At 37.3% G+C, this 18,837-nt stretch overlaps 1 protein-coding gene across 1 annotated transcript in view; it reads right to left on the bottom strand.

Moving 5' to 3' along the window:
* MTREX (Mtr4 exosome RNA helicase) overlaps positions 1 to 18,837 on the bottom strand; it is a 42,188-nt gene that overhangs the window by 7,521 nt on the left and 15,830 nt on the right. Inside the window, exons 15-21 of the mRNA XM_064640919.1 lie at positions 18,526 to 18,651; positions 7,122 to 7,272; positions 5,413 to 5,585; positions 5,074 to 5,142; positions 2,338 to 2,466; positions 1,241 to 1,351; positions 746 to 934 (exon numbers count right to left, since the gene is read on the bottom strand). Of these exons, the coding sequence (XP_064496989.1) occupies positions 746 to 934; positions 1,241 to 1,351; positions 2,338 to 2,466; positions 5,074 to 5,142; positions 5,413 to 5,585; positions 7,122 to 7,272; positions 18,526 to 18,651 (948 nt within the window). The remainder of the gene's footprint in view (positions 1 to 745; positions 935 to 1,240; positions 1,352 to 2,337; positions 2,467 to 5,073; positions 5,143 to 5,412; positions 5,586 to 7,121; positions 7,273 to 18,525; positions 18,652 to 18,837) is intronic.

The following is an 18,837-nucleotide window of genomic DNA, read 5'->3' as shown; positions in this document are numbered from 1 at the left end:
GTCTGGCAGTTCATCACAGTCACTGTCCAGATCCTCACAGCAGACACCCTTTGCAGAAGGCTGCTCAGTTCAAGGTAACTTTCAGCACATGTAACTTTGTGCTGCCCATACCAGAACTACCTCACTCCTGTGAAGCGACCCCTGGAGAACCTATTTTCTGGAGCAGCACAGAAACAGGAGAGCTGGTTTTGTGCACAACCAGTTTCAGTCTAGCAGGGTACAACTCTATACAAAATAAGTAAGTGCATTGCTTCCAGGATGGGAGTCAGATCAGGAAGGGGCAGCACAATGATTTCTGTGGTACACTCCCCCAGCTAATAAGCCACATCAATTTGACCTACCTTTGCACAATTATACTACAAATTTTAAGTTAAAATTACCTGTGTATCAAAAATTATCTATAAAGACTTTTCCTACACTGTATTGTGCTATGCCTATTCAGCAAAAGACACTCTGGTGATCCCCTGTAACCTTCTAATGCCCAGTGACTTCTTCAGAGTTTTCTTTCCAGATGTACTTCCCATCTGTATCAATCAAGGACACAACACCAACTCAGTCAGTTTGTTACTGAGATTCAGTAATTTTACTGTATTCAAAAGGGTTTATTTGGGCTTATTCATTTAAAAAAAAAAAGGTTATTTGGGCTTTGCAAATAAAAAGCAAAGCAAGCAAGAAGAGAACCATTATCCTCTCTCTCTCAGTCTACAGCTAAATAAACATACTCTGTTTTGGTTTGTCTCTTTACCTGTGCTTTTTTTTCACAGAGTTTATATACGGTTTCCAAGTTGGGATCATTGTGAAGAGGATGTGAATACATCCTATGCTCAAACGCCTCTACTTTTTGGATTACTTTTTTCAACCCTTGGTCTTTGATGCCCATGTCATCAATGGGGTCTAGTAACGGTACTCCATCAGGAAATCGCTTCTGTACTTCCTAAAAGGAGGAAAGAAGATTTTTTTCTTGTAAGATTAGCAAGAGTAAAATAAACCACATTTTACAGATTAGGTGGCATAATTATAGGGACATAGAAGGCTGTCATATTTGTTATGTGATGTTTCAGCAGTTTTCAAAGTCATTTTAAAACGTCTCAACAAGGAGAAACAACTGACGTACATCGTGGCTTCCCATCCCTTTAAAAAATAAGGCTGAAGATTTGACAGAAGCTTTATACAAAATTCTTTACAACAAGTTGTCTTGGGTCCATAAGAGCAAATGCTTACACAGCCTACTGGAGCTTACCTGTATAGACTTTAACACGCTTTGCCTGTTATCAACAGGCCTCAGGTCTTTTGGAATGTAAAGTCGGACACTGCTGATAGCTGAGATAAGATGCACCAAAACAGGAACAACCTATCAAAGACAGTGTAGTAACTGACAAATTAGTAAAAAACATACTTCTTATTATTGGTCCATAGCAAAACTGTTTCAAAGGAAAAGGAAAACTGAGTATAGGACACAGCAGTGGGTAAAGGAATATAAGGAAGCAGGAATGAGATAAAGCATCCATAAAGAAGAAAAGTAAGTTTGTCCAAACTGAAAAATTCTAAATACAGTTAAATCTGGAGAGAAGCTACACATGAAAACAACAGCTTTTCTATTACCTTGTGTCTTATCTGCTGGAACACCTTTATAAGTCAAACCAGACAAATTATTGTCATATACTTAACTAAGAATGCTAATAGAGAACATCAAACCAGAAAATATATATTCCTAAGTATCAAAACCATGATAACATCACGAAGAATCAATACTGTATCTCAAGGTTTAAATGGACTTTCTAAGAAAAATAAGTTGGACAAATTAAACAACTGTCTCTGATCTGAGAATTGTAACTGTCTTGACACAGGGTTTCAAATCAAAAATTTTAAACAATGCAAATACTTTCAATAAATATTTCAATTAATTTCAATAAATAATTCAATTAATTTCAATTTCCAGTCTTGGAAAGCTGCCTAGGGAGCTGGTGGAGTCACCATCCCTGGAAGTGTTCAAGAAATGACTGGATGTGGCACTTAGTGCTCATTGTCTAGTTGACAAGGGAGTGTTTGGTCAAAAGTTAAGACTTCACAATCTTGGAGCTCTTTTCCAACCTTAATGATTCTAAGAAATAAAAAAGGAATTCTGTTCCCAAGGACAAGATACTGATTAAAAAAAGTATCTGTCAAACAGCACTGCTAAAAATTTAATAATTTATTAAGAAGGCAGAGTTAGGTGTACACTCCGTTCTCTTCCTTAATGCATCAGCCCCTCTTTTACCACAGTCTGCAAATGTTTTGGAAATACAATACTTGAGAAAGTTTATAAGGAACTATTGAGAATAAACATGTCAAACCAACCTGCATCTCTCCTTTCTCATCAGGTCTGGCTGGCTTTGCAGCCTCAGTAGCAGAATTTTTCAAACTGTCTTTGCTACAGTGTAGGAGCACTTCAACTACATACAACGGGTCCAATTCACCAGAATTTGGCTGTTGAGGGTACAGGAAAAAAAACAGGACTATAACAGCTATTTTCAAATATCAGAGAGAATGGAAGGAAAATAAATGATTTATTCAACATTAACAGTATGAAACGAGCTATGTTTCTTTACAGAGTACCAGCTCAGTGTTGCAGTATATTCTAAAAACTATTGTATTAGTATTGATTGAAATATTTCAGTGGAAATATTCCACTGAAAAACACACTTGAAAAATTACCCTTCTACATCCTCCCCCACCAGTGTGGCCTGAAGTCTGCTTGCAGCTTTAGGTGTTCCTGCCTTTTCTTCTAGATGTAGGTCTTTCAAAGTAAGCCAACATGTTTTGAAACATTTTTGCATATTTGCATCATGCTAGCAGTGAACTTTGTATTAAAAAATAAAAAAGAAACAATTACAGCACAGGTAACGAATTCAGAATCCCAGATTAGTAACATCAGACTCACTGAAAATTCAATGACCATGGTATAGCACTAAAAATATGTTTATATAGTAAACGTTATAAATAAACAAGGATTATAATAATCTGAAAGGGGAGACAGAATTTCAGCATCTCAAATTTTAGTATCAATAACTGTTTACAGACAAAAATTTGATGTCTAGAATCAGGGATGAGATGACAATGTGGACTGTAAACAGCACAACAATATCACTAGCATACTGCTAGCACAATATAGTGGAAATAAAATTTCTCACTCAAAAATATTTGGGTTTTTATGAATTCCAAAGCAAACAGTTGCTTTGCAGCGTACTATAATGTACAATATATAGCAAGCACCTCTGCTTGATACAAATTATTCTGTTTACTGTAATTCCGGATAAAGTGCTATTTGCACTGACAATTTTGTGGAATACTGAAGTGCGAAATTATGATGGAAAAGCATCTACATATAACTAACAATAAACATAACTGACATGACTCATGCTCTCACAGTGCAACGAACAAAGAGTATTACTCAGTGAAATACAGACATAATATAACCCTAAAGGTCAATATTAATTCATACATTCTTCACTAAAAAAATTACTTAATTCAGAACTATGATACAGTGCAGAAAAATTTACAACTGAAGAAAAACTAGTACTATACACTGAATTCAACATAATTCTTAAAAGCAAATCCAAAGAACTGTTCAGCTTACAAGTGGATGAAGGTTTAAAGACATGGCATAATAGTGATATCTTTCCAGTACTAACTAAGTATACTACAACATTAAACAGTAACAGGGAAAGGTATCTGTATCTCAGGACAAAAATGCACTGAATAGACCATTAAAATGGGTAAATAACAGATTCTTCAAGTAATTTCTTTTGCCTCTGCTCGTAGAAACTAGTACTTTCATACTGATTTTAAAAGTTACATAACTTTAGGTCTGTTCTTTAATTTCCAGCACCTGCTGTCATTCTTTCCACACATGTAGAAGGAAAAATTCAACCCAGCTGCTAGAATGACTTGATGAAAAAAGTGCTGCTGGAGACAGAACCATCTCTTGCAACACAGACCATACTTTCAAAGCTAATCTTCAAACCCAAAGGTCTGCACAACAGTGAGACAGGCCAGATAGGGAAGGCAAATATATATGTGGATAAAATACGACACAGATTGAAGAAATGCCTCCAGTGACACAGAAGTTGTCAGTTTTACACAGGAAGCTGGGGTTTGGGGGAAATCTGGTTTACTACTAATGTGGCTCTATCAAATAAGCAATCTAGAAGCAAAGGTTTAAACAACAGCAGTAACAGTCCAGTTTTTCAACCTGAAAAAAGAAAAAAATATGGCTTTCAAAAGGAAGATAGAAAACCGAAGCTTCTATTGCATCACTGCCCTCTGTATTGTCTTCCAAATTTCCCCACATCCATTTCTATTGTTTTGCTCTCTTTGTATTTTAATTTCTCAACTTTCAACTCTACAGCAATGTCTCAGAGGACAAGCAATCCCACGTCTCATGCACTAACTTAGGGCTCAAGACAGTTCCCCAGTTTAAGATAACCTTCTACACAGAGTCAAATGTCAGTCTCCCTATGTTCTTAAGCCTCGCTTATAGAATCTTTCTCATGAGCAGCTTAGTGTAGCGTAGTAGATGTCTCAGAAACAACCTGGTTTGAAATGTCTGCAGTGCTATGCACAAGCAAGCATTTCCTCCACTGTGGCGCTTTGTATCACAGGAAACATGGCACAGGGCATTCTGGGAATTGTAGTTCCTGATACACTAGTGCACATGCTCCACGGAGTACTTGGATGTGATCAGTTGAAGATCCTGTGTTACTATTCAAACTGCATATATAAGGTCGTGTTGTTCTCAATAAACTTGATTCAGTTGCTTGGAACCACAAGCGATGGGGTCCGTGCCCTCAATGCTGCATGCACAAATACATCAAAACTTAAAAAATGAACGCAGGACATGGGGTTTGTCCCATTTTCTATAGCATTTTTTCTTTGCACTTTTGCTTCAGGAAGGCCGAAGCTTTTTGTAAATTTTGGGGTGAAAGGAAATTTTTTTGCCTTTGAAAACTATATATAAACAAAATAGTTTTTATCTTATTATCAGAAAAAGCAGTAAGGTATATATTTTGCTAGTGGAGAGAATGTGTATTTTACCTTCACATTTGATTTCTTAGAGAAATTAACAACCACTCCCCATCCATAGTCATCACCTTCATTCTTCACCTGGAAGTATTACAAGATGTTATAATCACATATAATAGCATCCTAGCAAGCATAACTTTTTGTATTTCTGATATTTACAACAGCAGTCATTATGAAAAGAGTATTTCTTTCAATGCATTAATGAATGTTTAGCAAAGAAACACAAGTCAAAACTGGTGCTTAGTGTGATGCATGTAATTTTTCAAGATGTTAAACTGGTAGACAAAAATGAATCCTGCAGATTTCACAGATAGGTAAAGATTTGAAATAGAAAAAAAAAAATCAAATTACCTTTACCAGTCTTCCTGGCTGTAGAAAGGGCAAGCAGTACTTTGGTTTATGAATATACTCTTCAATATCTTTACCCAGTTTTGCAAGCTGCTGTCGGATTCTGTAGTATATCACCACATTTTCTTCATTGGGAATTGCAATTTTGTTGTACTGTGCTTCCAAATTATTGACCCCTATAATGAAAAGTAAAATATGATGGAAATTTATAACTTTGCAGATTTAGAAATCAATGTTTCACTTTCAGATCTACATGATTAATATTTTGTGATCATTTTTGGTACCCATTTTCTATTTACAATAATCCATTCTCTGGAAAGCTAGAAATCTATAAATTTGTCCACTAAATTTATTTATAGAAAATTAAATACTAGCATTATTTTTCTTAAGTAAACAAGCTTGAGAAACTGGAGAAGGCTAGACACCCAATTGTCCAGGAATAACTGATTTAGGTTTGCACAGAAGTCCCACTAAAACTAAGCAATATGATTCATCCTCTCACACTGGTAATACCACTAGTAAACATAAACTAAGGACAGATTTTATAAAAGTCTCTTTTTTCTCTCTACCAACTCACTCTCTAGTGTGTTATTTGAATGCTTCTAAGTGGCCCAGAAATCCCACTTCACTTGGACTTGAGAGAAAGCTCAGGGAAGTGCTCCCTATTTTTAGATGCCACCTTTTTAAAGAAATAAGCCATTCATCCATATTCATGGCATACTTTCCTCTGTGATCTGAAGAGCCAATTCTCTCCTTTGTGATTTTAACTGCAGCTGAAGTGGTTACAAAATTCTAATGTATGGTGCCTAAACTGAAACTGTCCAAAAACTATAAAAAATGTTCTTCAGCTCTATTTTTCTATTTAAACAGCAATGTTGGAATGACAGACTAAAGATCTCGGCACGTCAACCAGAATGGGAACGTTCCAAAGAAATAAATACTATATTTAACTACTAGTGCACCTGCAAACTAACAGAAACTCTACAAAGGTAATTGAAACCCTCCCTCTGCATGTCTGTCAAACCTACATGCAACTACACACTTTCTCTCTTAATATTCAATTAAGAAATAAATTAATGGACTGCTTATTAATCATAGTTACCTGTCATGTTCCTAAGATTCTTCTGGCTTAAGTATTGAAAGAGGCCTTGCTCTCAAACACTGGCTGAGATCTCTGAAAACTGACTTTGGCTCATGAAAACCCACTATTTAAAGATCATGACTCAAAATGTTACTCTGTGCAGTGCAAATGATGTCTCAGTCCTCTGAGTTTAGCTTCATATTATAATCAAACATTTCTTTCTTACGCTAGTCCAAATGCAGTATGCTTAAGTTCTAAGACTGTAATGAGATATTAAAAGGTAGAAGATTTTTCTTCCCTGGATCTCAAATAAGCCACAGAAATTTTTAAGTTGGTTTTCCTTCTTCCAGCCCAGCAGTTTAGCAATGTGACAACCATTCTTGTCTGACTCAGAGAGGAAAGCTCTCTTCATAAACTGACAGTGCATATCAATATAGGTCCTAAGAACAAGAGGAAATTACTCTTACTGAAACTGTAACACAGCAACAAATGATGCAGTAGCAACTCCTGGCAAGGAAGACAAAAACTGCACAGGTATAAACTTCTGTAAGCCTACTGAAGTGTAACCACCCAACCTCACAGTGCACAATCTTTTAGACCTCATGTGAGAAAAATATGCAGCAATACTTACTTTCTACTATTTCTGGAATAGTTCTGTAATGTTGGAACTGATAGAAGGATTTTTCTAGCATGTATTCAGGGTTAATTTCCTCTACTCGAAGTAAGTTCAATACCATGTTGTATGTCAGGTGGAAAGCACTGTTTAAAGGATCAGGTGAACCCTAAAAAGATACAAGGACACGGTCCATTTAAAAAAGTACATTCATTGCAGCATAGAAGAACATATCAAATATATTATGATGCGGTGTTTTATATGAGGAGATGCTCTGATGAATTGTACAACTTGTCCTGAATTTAGATTATGTCTCAACAAATCTTACGCAATTTTATTATGTCGAACATGTAAAACTATTTATACTGTATAGATACTTACCATATCTATAATATTATAAATTAGATTTTACTGAAATGTAAATTCCAGGCAAAAAACTTAGATGTTTCCTATGGTTTACAATTTGTATTCCATTATTTTAACTTCAAAGTAATAGTTACTTAACTATTTTAAACAATCCAGTATTTTAACACTGAAAACATCTTATTTGCAAGTCTTTCAAGACTTACTGATCACATTGATGTCTTGGGAAGACACCAACTTCTTTAACTTATATCTCATTATAAAATCAACATAATTTTCAGGTAGCTTGAGTGGGGTTGTGTCTCCTATTACAGACATGCATAAAACCCATCTGGACCTTGGACACCTTGATCTAGATGCCCTGCTTGAGCTGAGAGCTTGAACAAGATGACCTCTAGAGGTCCCTTTTAACCTCAGCCATTCTGGGATTCTGTGAAGTTCAATTTTTTTACAATATGGTAGGTACAGGTATTTTGATTAACCTAAGAAGAAAGGATGCTGAGGAAGCATTGTTGGGAAATATCACATCACTACCTTCTTTACCCACTCTTATTTTCTAAGAACTTCCACTACTGTCCTCTGTCAGAAAGGGGTACTGGACTAAGTAAATGCACCTTTGGCCTGATTCACCATGGCTTTACTATGGTCTTACCCAAGCGGACAACCTCGTTATCATAAAAGAGCAAACATTTAACTGATACGCATTAAAACAACCAGCTGTCACACACACACAACACAGTTAAACAGTGTCCAAGGAAGATCTAGGAGACCCCAGAACTACAGCCTCTCCAAGGAAAGGGCAAGCCTGAGAAACTGTGTCTCACTTAAGTGTCAGCCTCACTTGAGTGTCAACACAGAAGGCTATCCTGATATACCAAATAAGCCACTGAAATCAGCTGCCAGAGACCCAACACTTCTGAAGTATGAAACTGCCCAACTGCAGTGCATAACCTTTCATCCAAATAGCACCAGTATCAAATGGGCCTGACAATTCTTCAGAAAGGATCCAAGGGAAATCCAGGAATTATGAAGCAGAAAATTACAATTTCTGTGCAACAAGAGGAACGGAAAACAGAAGCAACAGGCAGCTGGATAGAATACAGCAGAACAGCAACATAAAATAGGCTTGTATAAAAACCAAGTTTGATCCCAAAAATATTTCACAGCTCTTTGAAGGTGTTAACAATTACATGGATTATCATACCTCCTCGATTCCTGAAAAGCTTTTGACAACACACCTCACTACCTCCACCAAACTAACATAATCAATAATAAGATAGAAAAATAGCAAGGTCTGCTAAAAATACTACTAGATCCCTGGAGACATAATCCACAGAGCTGCATGATGACAAATAAAATGACAAGTGAAATCTAATCTGAAAGTAAAATAAAAGATGTGCAACAGTTTGCAATGGTTTTGTATTTCCTTTTCATTTAAGGGTGACATACACACAAAATACAAGAGATTAATAAATAAGCATTGTCATTTCAGCAAGGCCAATGAGTAAATTCACTTAGGATTGAACATTTTACATAACTTTAAAATATAACAAGAAAACGAGATGTTTCAAGACATATTTTTCATGGAACTTTATGACTGCTTAGAGTTCCACATATTCTATCAGACATTTAAGGAGTTTAGAGAGGGTGGACACTAGGAAGCATGCTCCTCTGCACCGTTTTTTAAGCTCAAAAACTGCTTTACTTAAAACGAATTATATCTTCTTGCAACTAATTTATTTGCCTTTCCCTATACAATAAGGTATCTAACAGAGATATTCCCATAATAAAAAAAAATTTAAAAGGCATAGGCTATTAAAAAAGCCAGCTGATGATGAGTTTATAAATGCAAATGCTGAAATTCAGATCAAGTGCTCTCCCTGATTACGCCAAGTCTATTGGATTTTAAATGACAATACCACAATACACATACTTTTTTTTCAATTTTAAAATGTACTGTCAGGAATTCATGTCCTATATCCACTGATGCACTGACATCAGATTTAATGAGAGACAGTTAATGAGAGACAGTTTGAATCTAAGTATTCCTTCACATGTACAAGATTTAAGAATACTGTAATCCCATTTGCTTTAAGTGAAATAGAGCCTTATGACATTACTATACAAATGCCAGATTCATACTCACTGCATGATTATTTCACCTCAGAAAAAAACCCCAGCTGTTACAGAAAAGCCTTCAGCATATCTTTATACTATGAAAGTAACAACACAATTACACGTAAGACAAGTTAAAGATAAATCATATAGCCTAATGTTGTGTCACAGGGGGGTCGTGCAAAGCCCCTCGTGCTCAGAGGGGTCTCAGATAAGTCTCCCCTTGGGAGGGGGCTGCACCGGGAGGGCCCCTGGGAGGGGTCTCATGATGAGCCCCTCGTGCAAGAGAGTGCGGACTGTGTCACAGGGGTCATAGAAAGCTCCCCTCCACCGGTGCAAAGCCCCCCCTGGAATAATCCTGGTGCTTGTGGGGGGGTCTCAGATGAGCTGATCTCCGGGGAGAGGGGGGACTCCTGGCAGGGTCGCACATGAAGCACCCCCGTGCCAGGAGGGTCTCAGATGAGCCGCTCTTCAGGGGGGCAGTCAGGCACAAAGAGGGTCCAGCTGCCCTGCGAGGCCTAATCAGCTCGTGGGGAGGAGCGTGGAGCCGATGAGGTTCAACAAGGCCAATTGGCCACAACAACCCCATGCAGAGCTACAGGCTGGGCACAGAGTGGCTGGAGAGCAGCCAGGCAGAGAGGGAGCTGGGAGTTTGGATTGACAGGAAGCTGAACATGAGCCAGCAGTGTGCCCAGGTGGCCAAGAAGGCCAATGGCATCCTGGCCTGGATCAGGAACAGTGTGGCCAGCAGGACCAGGGAAGTGATTCTTGCCCTGTACTCAGCACTGGTGAGGCCACACCTGGAGTACTGTGTCCAGTTCTGGGCCCCTCAGTTCAGGAAGGATATTGAGGTGCTGGAGCAGGTCCAGAGAAGAGCAACAAGGCTGGTGAAGGAACTGGAACACAAGTCCTATGAGGAGAGGCTGAGGGAGCTGGGGTTGTTTAGTCTGGAGAAGAGGAGGCTCATCACTCTCTACAACTCCCTGAAAGGAGGTTGTAGCCAGGTATGTGTCAGTCTCTTCTCCCAGGCAGCTATCAGTAGGACAAGAGGGCATGGTCTTAAGCTGTGCCAAAGGAGGTTTAGGTTGGGTATTAGGAAGAAATGTTTTACAGAGAGAGGAATCAGACACTGGAATGGGCTGCCCAGGGAAGTGGTGGATTCTCTGTTCCTGGTGGTTTTTAAGATGAGACTGGATGTGGCACTTAGTGCCATGGTCTAGTAACCACGGTGGTGTTGGATCAAGGGTTGGACTTGATGATCTCGGAGGTCTTTTCCAATTCTGTTGATTCTATGATTCTGTGTTTTGGTTTCCCCAGCCACATACTCATTCAGTCATTCTAGCTTAAATCTGTGAGTGAATCATAAATACAGACATAGGTTTTCACCTCAAGTGATGTATCTCAGGGCAGAAATACCTCTTAAATTAGATCACGAAATGTGTGTGTAAAATAAGTCAGTTCTGAAATTACACAAATGGGTTTCTACTAACAGAAATGTGTCACTAATTAAAACATCAACAGCTGAGCTGCAGCGTTCAGAGGAAAGCTCAAGTTTCTAGAGATGCTTCTGATCTGATACATCAAATAAAGATGACAGAACTTCTTTTGTTGATGTTAACTAAATATAACACAGCTTTTTCTTTAGACCCGATGAAAGCAAAACTTTGCTGTGTGCTTGCAAGGTTAAAAACTATCTGAAAGAATAGAATCGTGTAGCACCTTCGCTTAAATGCAATCACAAAGTGAGAAAACAATGAACTTCATACATCTATGATATAATAAATGCACAGAACATGCCAAGAAAGACCAAACAATTCCTGCAGATTTACTTTAAAGGCTTTTTTAAAATTACCAGAGTTCAACTGCGAAGAAGGAGTGATTTAAAACCTGAAAAACCCAGTTATTTCAGGGATTATATAAAGCAGACTTACTTGAAAGGCGATATTTGACCCAGTTGCGGATGTGGCAATTTTTATTTTAAACACATGATCAGCATTTTACAATTTGAAAATAAGATCATTCTATTAAGACAAAGCAGTTAAAATACAAATTCTGTTTTGGCACAAATGGTGAATTTTTCCCGTTCCTTCATCTCATAAACACATCTTTGTCCAAGTTTCAGAAATTCCTGTTCTCTCAGTATTCTCTAAGCAATACATTTGAAATCAAGAGTTCTGAGAAGCTTATTTTTTCTGAAAACTGGAACTGTTACTTCTTCAAATTAAATGAAACTATACTAGCTTTAGTGTGTTACACTGTCAGCACAGCCAGTGAATTCTGCAGGGTGCATTAGTCTACACTGACTACCCCAGGCTATCAACAGACTCACATCTAACAGGGAGCAATCACCTGGACGCCCTTTCTTCATTTACCTAGCAGTAAGATACAGATTTTGCACCTGCTTTAGGAAACCTTATAGCAAAATACAGTTGTTCTTTTATACTAAGTACACTCAAAACATGAGTAGACCATCAGCCTTTTATGGCAAATAATAAAAACTGCCATGATTATTGAGGAGTCAATTACTGCTTACCTAAAGACACTAGTCAGATACATATTGTGGAGGGATGCAAAGAACAGGAGGGGAAGGAATATGGGATACATTACTAAAAAGAAAATGGACAAAGGTGGGCCTTTCCTTCTAAACTTGCTCTCAAAGAGCCTACACACTGTCAAATGTTCAACTATCCTGAATTTTGCTTGTTGCCAAGACATAATAAGATGCAGATCAGTTTTAATTTACATTTTCTCCATTTTCTCCTCTTGCAATGCCTTTCTCTGCTCAACCCCTGTGCCACCAGATTACTTCCAATTACTTTAGATCCCAGACCAATTACTTTTCTTTCTTTATTAAAAATACTGTGAAGCACTTAGTTCACCCTCTGCCCTAGATCCTCCCGTCACAATACATCAACCTTGCCTTCAACAAGCCAGGGTACACCATCATCTGCCTCAGTATCTCTCAGTCTCTGAGGAAGCCTCTCCCTTGACTCCACAGAAAAAGCTTCATATCAGAGAAAGGAAGGAACACACTCATGCAGAAGATCAGGCAAAAGCCTAACTAATCAGAGGTGCAAAAAAAGTTGCTGAGAAAGACTGCCTTGAACAGGCATCAAGAATTCACTTTCAAACACCCACTGTATCCATGACTTTGTTGCTGTTGGAGAATTACTGTCCCAGTTCTCCAGCCTCCTTTCTGCAAAGTAATCCTCCTCCTCATCTCTTCAAAGAGGCCAGTCCCTCCCACCCCAAATCTTCAACAAGACAGTTGCAACAGATTTTTTTCTGAATATTTTATAAAAACCAGAATGATTTTGCAAGCTTTTCTATCCCTCTGGATAAGAACTGCCTGGACACATGAGAACCACCTGCATATATCAACTAAAAGTTCTCAGAAATCAATTAACTACTTTGTGTGCTGGCAACCACTTCACTTCTTGAGAAATTGTAAGCCAACTTATCAGGAGCACCCTTTCAAGCTTTCCAAGATTTGGGTTGCAAAAGAATGACTGGATTAAGCTGATAATGTTAGAAATCAAGAACAATAAATGATTCACTACAGAATAATAAAGAACTTAAAAAATTAGAAGTCAAGAATTAAAAATCTGAAAACTATAGCTGCTATACAGTGCTCCCTGTTTAACTGCCAACAATTTCAGAGTGGACACTCTTCTTAACACAGCCCATCCAACAGGGCATTCAATATTTACTACCATTTCTTGTCCACATAAACTAGAAAGATATAAAGATTGGGAGAAGGAAGATTAGTGTCTGGAATTAACATTCACAGTATTTTTTCTTTTTTTTTGATTGCTGTTAAGACTTGGAAGCTTTGTCTAACCAGAAGGCTGTCATTACTGCATTATGGCATGTAGTGTTGAGCAAGATGTGCATTTGGTAAGGGTTACTTCCTCTGTTCTCTCTTACACTGGAGAATAATATTTACATTTTCAATATTGTTCCCATGAAGAGATAGGAACAAATTTTCAACATAACCTTCTTGCTCTCCAGCCTGTCACAGGAACAGCAGATGGCAAATACTATCTGAAATTAACTCATAGGGACCTTATGAGCTAACAAAGAGGAAAGAAGAAACTTGCAAAGCAAGTAAAGTATCTTTCATATTGACAAAATCAGATAAAACACAGGACATATTTTACACCATTCTGGTCCAGTGAGAGTTTCATTTCTTTATCAGTATTTCCAGAAATAAACTGAATCAGTGAGTTTCCAGAAAGTGAACAATAAACCACTTTACAAAAAGAGTAAAGAACAGAACACATTTTTCCCTCATAACAGAAGATAAGTACACTTAAATCTAACAGTCATAATTATGAATTTCTATTAAAAACCTCATTAAATAAAAAATGCAAGTGACTGCTTGATACATCTGTAAGACACAGAAATAACTCTTGTGAAATAACACACTATTTTCCATATACCAGTGATACAGTAACTACATGAAAAATCTGCACTCCCTCAGAAATATAAAAAAATCCTGCTTAGTTATAATGATAGTATGATTACCCTGAGCTACATTAGCATGACTGAAAAACCAATAAAAAACTCTTTTAACAGACAATGGTAATCAGGCACACCTTTGTTACCAATCAGGTTCACTGCTTTGCCCCCAACAGTTTCACCAACACAAACAGAAGCCACTGTGGGTGGCAAAAGGCTGCTTCAGCAGGCTTTGCAGGTGAAAATACCTCAGGCTGGGGTTCCACAAATGCTCCAGTTGTAACAAGAGACTTAGAAAAATTGTTTCTCTCATGTGCAATTACCATCATCTGAAGTTAGTTCTGAATGACGGAACTTTTCAGTCATTTACCCTCTCTAATAGACTAGGTCCTACCACTGTAACCATCCTTAGTTTTACTTCATGTTGATAACTCCAGGTTCTGTTCTTCTCGTTTTTGGAAAAAGCAAATGGGATCTCTGCATGCAGAAGCTAGCTGAGATCCTCAACAGATTTGCCACTACAGGTATCAGGTCAGTGATGTGACAATTTCATGTTTTAACTTCTATAAAAGGTTAATATAAAAATAAATTTTAAAAAGTATCTTTGTCTTCTGTTAATCTCAAACTTATCCTTTTTAAGAATAAGAAGCTAAAGAAAAAAAAATCTAGCTTAGTCAACCAAAATGCATCCACATTTGTAGTGATGAGTTTATCAAAGTAAAAGAAAATTTCCCAAAAATCTGTTAGCTGGAGAAAAACTACTTTCCACAGGCTGAACTAATAAAACTTGAAGTAACCTGCAGTATTAACAAGCAGCAACGACAATTAATAAATAAAACCAGTTAGCTTGGTACTACAGGCTTTTGAAAATCCTGAGGTGAAGCTCAAGAGCGACGAACCATTTTACACACTGCCTGATGCCCCTCATCTTCCGACGTTTTGGTTGCAAACATCAGCAAGAACAGCAATTTACTGTTCTTTTCTATCTGCTGGCTTGCATAATTATCTACAAAATCTGTGACCCTGTTTACAAAAGCATTTGAATATCCATTTCCCTTATCTCTGTGATTTCATGCTAAACTCTTGTTGACTTTAAGCAGATTTTAAGTTAAGGTTAAAAGTCAAGTACGTTCCTGAACCAAAGCCTGGAAAACTTCTGCAGTGCAAGGTTCACAAGAACAAGAAAAGTTTGGCAGTTTACAATAAAATCAAATATTAAACATTAAAATTGTTTTTATCTAAATACTTTTTATAAAGCATCCAAAATATTTGTTTCATTATGATTCTCATCTATGTCCCAACTTTAGAAGTACATTTTACTGTCCTCGAACCATTAGTGACAATTATTACTTTACATTTTTCAATAGTTTTTCCGACAAGTATATTAGTGCCAACCTCCAGCTGAAGTCTCTTTCTGTCCCCAGAATAGGATTTGGTAGATTTCTCAAATCCTGAAGCTTTTCATTTTTTTTCTTTTGGAGCAAGTTCTAAATCACACCAAAGCACAACAGTGTAATTAAGATGGCACATAAAGCTGATGTTTGCAGACGGACTGAATGCTGATGGCAGACAGGACAGTCTCTTAGAAGCCTTCACCTGCTGTCTTATGCATAGTCACAAAGAACAAGATTAAATAGAAAGCTGTTACTTACTAATCACTCACAAGTTGTGGGAAATGAACTGAAATACTAGTTTGCTTCTCTAGGGACATCTTTAAAGCATTTAGGGAAAAGTAAGTGGAAAATCTCCACACAGTACAGTTTTAAAAGGGGTGGAGAACCAGCAGTACTAAAGATTCTATGGAGTCTTTATCATAAAAGTGAAGTAATAAGCTATGCTTATACAAGAATACTAACTTTCAGCAATCTTATCAGATAGGTCCCATTCCACACACTTCCTCTTCTAGAATCTGAAGCTTGTCATCATCTCCTTAGCATTTCCAATCTTACATTTATTGCTGATCATCATAAATTGACCTTTATGTAAACACTGCTTTTCATACTAAATAGAATTTTCCTTATTCTTGAGAGTCTGAAAGGAACAGCTGTATGGAATACATAGTAGATGACTAAAACACAAAATATCTTAATGACACATCTCAATTATAAGTGAATGATGATTTGCCTTTTAAAAATTAAGCAACTTGCCAACAACTGCACAATGGTTATATGAAGTAGCTGTGCAAACAGGTAGAAAGTTAAAAAGACAACTATTGAACTGTCTGAATTGCTATCCTGCTCATTTGCCTGGCACAATAAAACAAGAGTAAAAACAAAATACAAACAGACCAGCTGGATTTCTAATAGCAGCATACAGGCCAAATAAGCACGGTGCCGCCAGATCTATAAAATGAACGCCCAGCCAAGGAGCCAGATCTACCTAGTCAAGTATCTTCTACTGCTTGGCATCAAGGGCACTTCATATTTCACCTACAAATGACAAGAAAGCGTAATAATGTGTACCTTCTCTCGCTAGATGAATGTATTCCTGAATATAGCCAGCAGGACTAGGGCAGTATCATATCCCTGTACTCAGTATTGATGAGGCCACACCTTGAGTGCTACGTTCAGTTCTGGGCCACTCACTTTAAAAAGGGCTTTGAGGTGCTGGAGCCTGTCCAGAGAAGGGCAACAAGGCTCTTGAAGGGTCTAGAGAACAGGTCTTATGAGGAACAGCTGAGGGAGCTGGGTTTGTTTAGTACAGAGAAGAGGAGGCTCGAGGGGACCTCATCACTCTCTAAGAATACCTGAAAGGAGGCTGGGGGGGGAGCTGGTCTGTTCTGCCAGGCCTACAGTGAGAGGACAAGAGAAAATGGCCTTAAAATGAGACAGAGGAGATTCAGATTAGATAGGTCTTAAAGGATTCTATGATAGTATGTTTTCTTTCCATTTTTTTCAGTCCATCTACCCTCTCCTGTGATGGAGTAAGTAGATGCCAAGCACTGACGGACTCAAATTCAAAGCTCAAAAACCTACTGGTATAGCACATTTTCTTTCAGCATAAAATCATTCATTTTCATAACACAATTAGCTTAAGATTTTTGTTTTTTAGAGACATAACAGATTAGCACTGCTGAGTAACTAATTCTACTCTCGCTGGAGGGATAAATCCTTGTAACATAGCCAAATTCCAGCTAGAGAGATGCTGCTCTGGTTTCAAAGGCTACCTAGGAGAAGTTTTCTTTCCTACCTAAACTTCCTACCCAAACTAACATAATATAGTTTAAAGATTTTAGGTGAGGAAACAAAAATAAAATTTCCACCAAAATATTTCTTAGTATTACACAAATGTCAAATTATAATTTAGCATCTTCAGAAAGCTGCCCCAACAGTACTGTAAGCATTTAGGTTTACAGATTTCTGCAAGTCACTAGTTTACTAAATATGAAGTGGTCAAATAAATGCTAAGGATAAACAAAAAAACCTAGTTACACTGTAGAAGACTAACACACATTACTGAATTTAAGAAATATTTACAAATATCCCTTGTAAGAACTCCATCTAAGAATGGAGAGCTGAATTTAAGCTAGAAGTACTGTATACAATGTCGCAATGGACAGTGCCACAGCCAGAGAGAACAGCTGGAGCAGTACTGCTGGTACCAACACACTCAAGGCTCTCACTTCGCCAATTGCAGTGTGAGGCAGCTGACAATGTGATTCCTAGATGTTTTGCTCTGGTCTTCAGGAAATGATTTGGATCAGACACACATTAGGGTTGAAGAGCTATGACAAAAATGTTCTATGTAAATTTTCTATCATTCTCAATATGGCTAATTTATTTCTTCTGGAGTTTTTCGTATAAATCTTTAGCTTATCCTGGAGCAAAGTAAAATACTTCCACAAGACAGGATCACGATCTTAAGACAGATAAGCACTGTCACGGTAATTAAAACCTAATTGAGTAATTCTTAATGATAACTACAAATTGTAAATACAGAAAAAATGTTAGATTTTCTTAGCCTGTTTTGACATGAAACTTCTTCTAGATGCTCAGTGACAGCCATTTTGCTCTTACTTATTGTATCTACCTCATTTTTGCATGAGTTTGTCTATCACACTGAGAGTCCACCAACAAAGTTTTATTTCATCAGAGAACCAAGAATTTAATAATTCTTGTGAAATCTCAGCAAACCTTTCCTAGTTCAGCAAAACCCTTGAACTGACTGCAGTCAGTAAGAAAAAGAATACTTCAGTAGTAGCACTATCATTAGAAAAGAGGATGTAGTTCTACTTCTGCCTGATAGCCCTTTTATACAAAGAAGGATAATATTACTTTTATACAAAGAATATTAGTCTTCTAATTTTGTTTCACAATAGAAACTTCTCCTCTAATGAGAATTTACAGAAAGCTTCTTTTAAGAGTTGTCATCTTCTACATGCATGATCATACTTCTTGTTTTAGGTGTATAATTCTGCATGTTACATTACTCAAATGAGCATAACCTTATTGGGAGAATAGAAACAAAATAATCTCTCTCCTACCTTCAAAAGCTGTTTGCCAATTGTTGGACTCATTTTTTCATCCACCATAAGAATTACTATTCCTCTGTCATCCATACCTCGGCGTCCGGCACGACCTGACATTTGAATGTATTCACCTGAGGATATCTAGGATAAAATGAGAAAAAGAAATTAACAAACACTAGAAAAATAGGAAGAACACATAAAGTGCTAATTACAATTACATAGTCTTAGTCTGAACCAATGTCTGCTGCTAACCTTGTTAGCTTGTTCCATGAACTTTTGATGTATCTATTAAATAATCTCATGGATAATCTGAGGAACCTTGTATTC

This window comes from Pseudopipra pipra, chromosome Z (assembly GCF_036250125.1).
Source record: "Pseudopipra pipra isolate bDixPip1 chromosome Z, bDixPip1.hap1, whole genome shotgun sequence".
Classification (NCBI taxonomy): domain Eukaryota; kingdom Metazoa; phylum Chordata; class Aves; order Passeriformes; family Pipridae; genus Pseudopipra; species Pseudopipra pipra.
The sequence above is the reverse complement of the archived record's forward strand: the minus strand, read 5'-3'. Positions and strand labels throughout refer to the sequence as shown.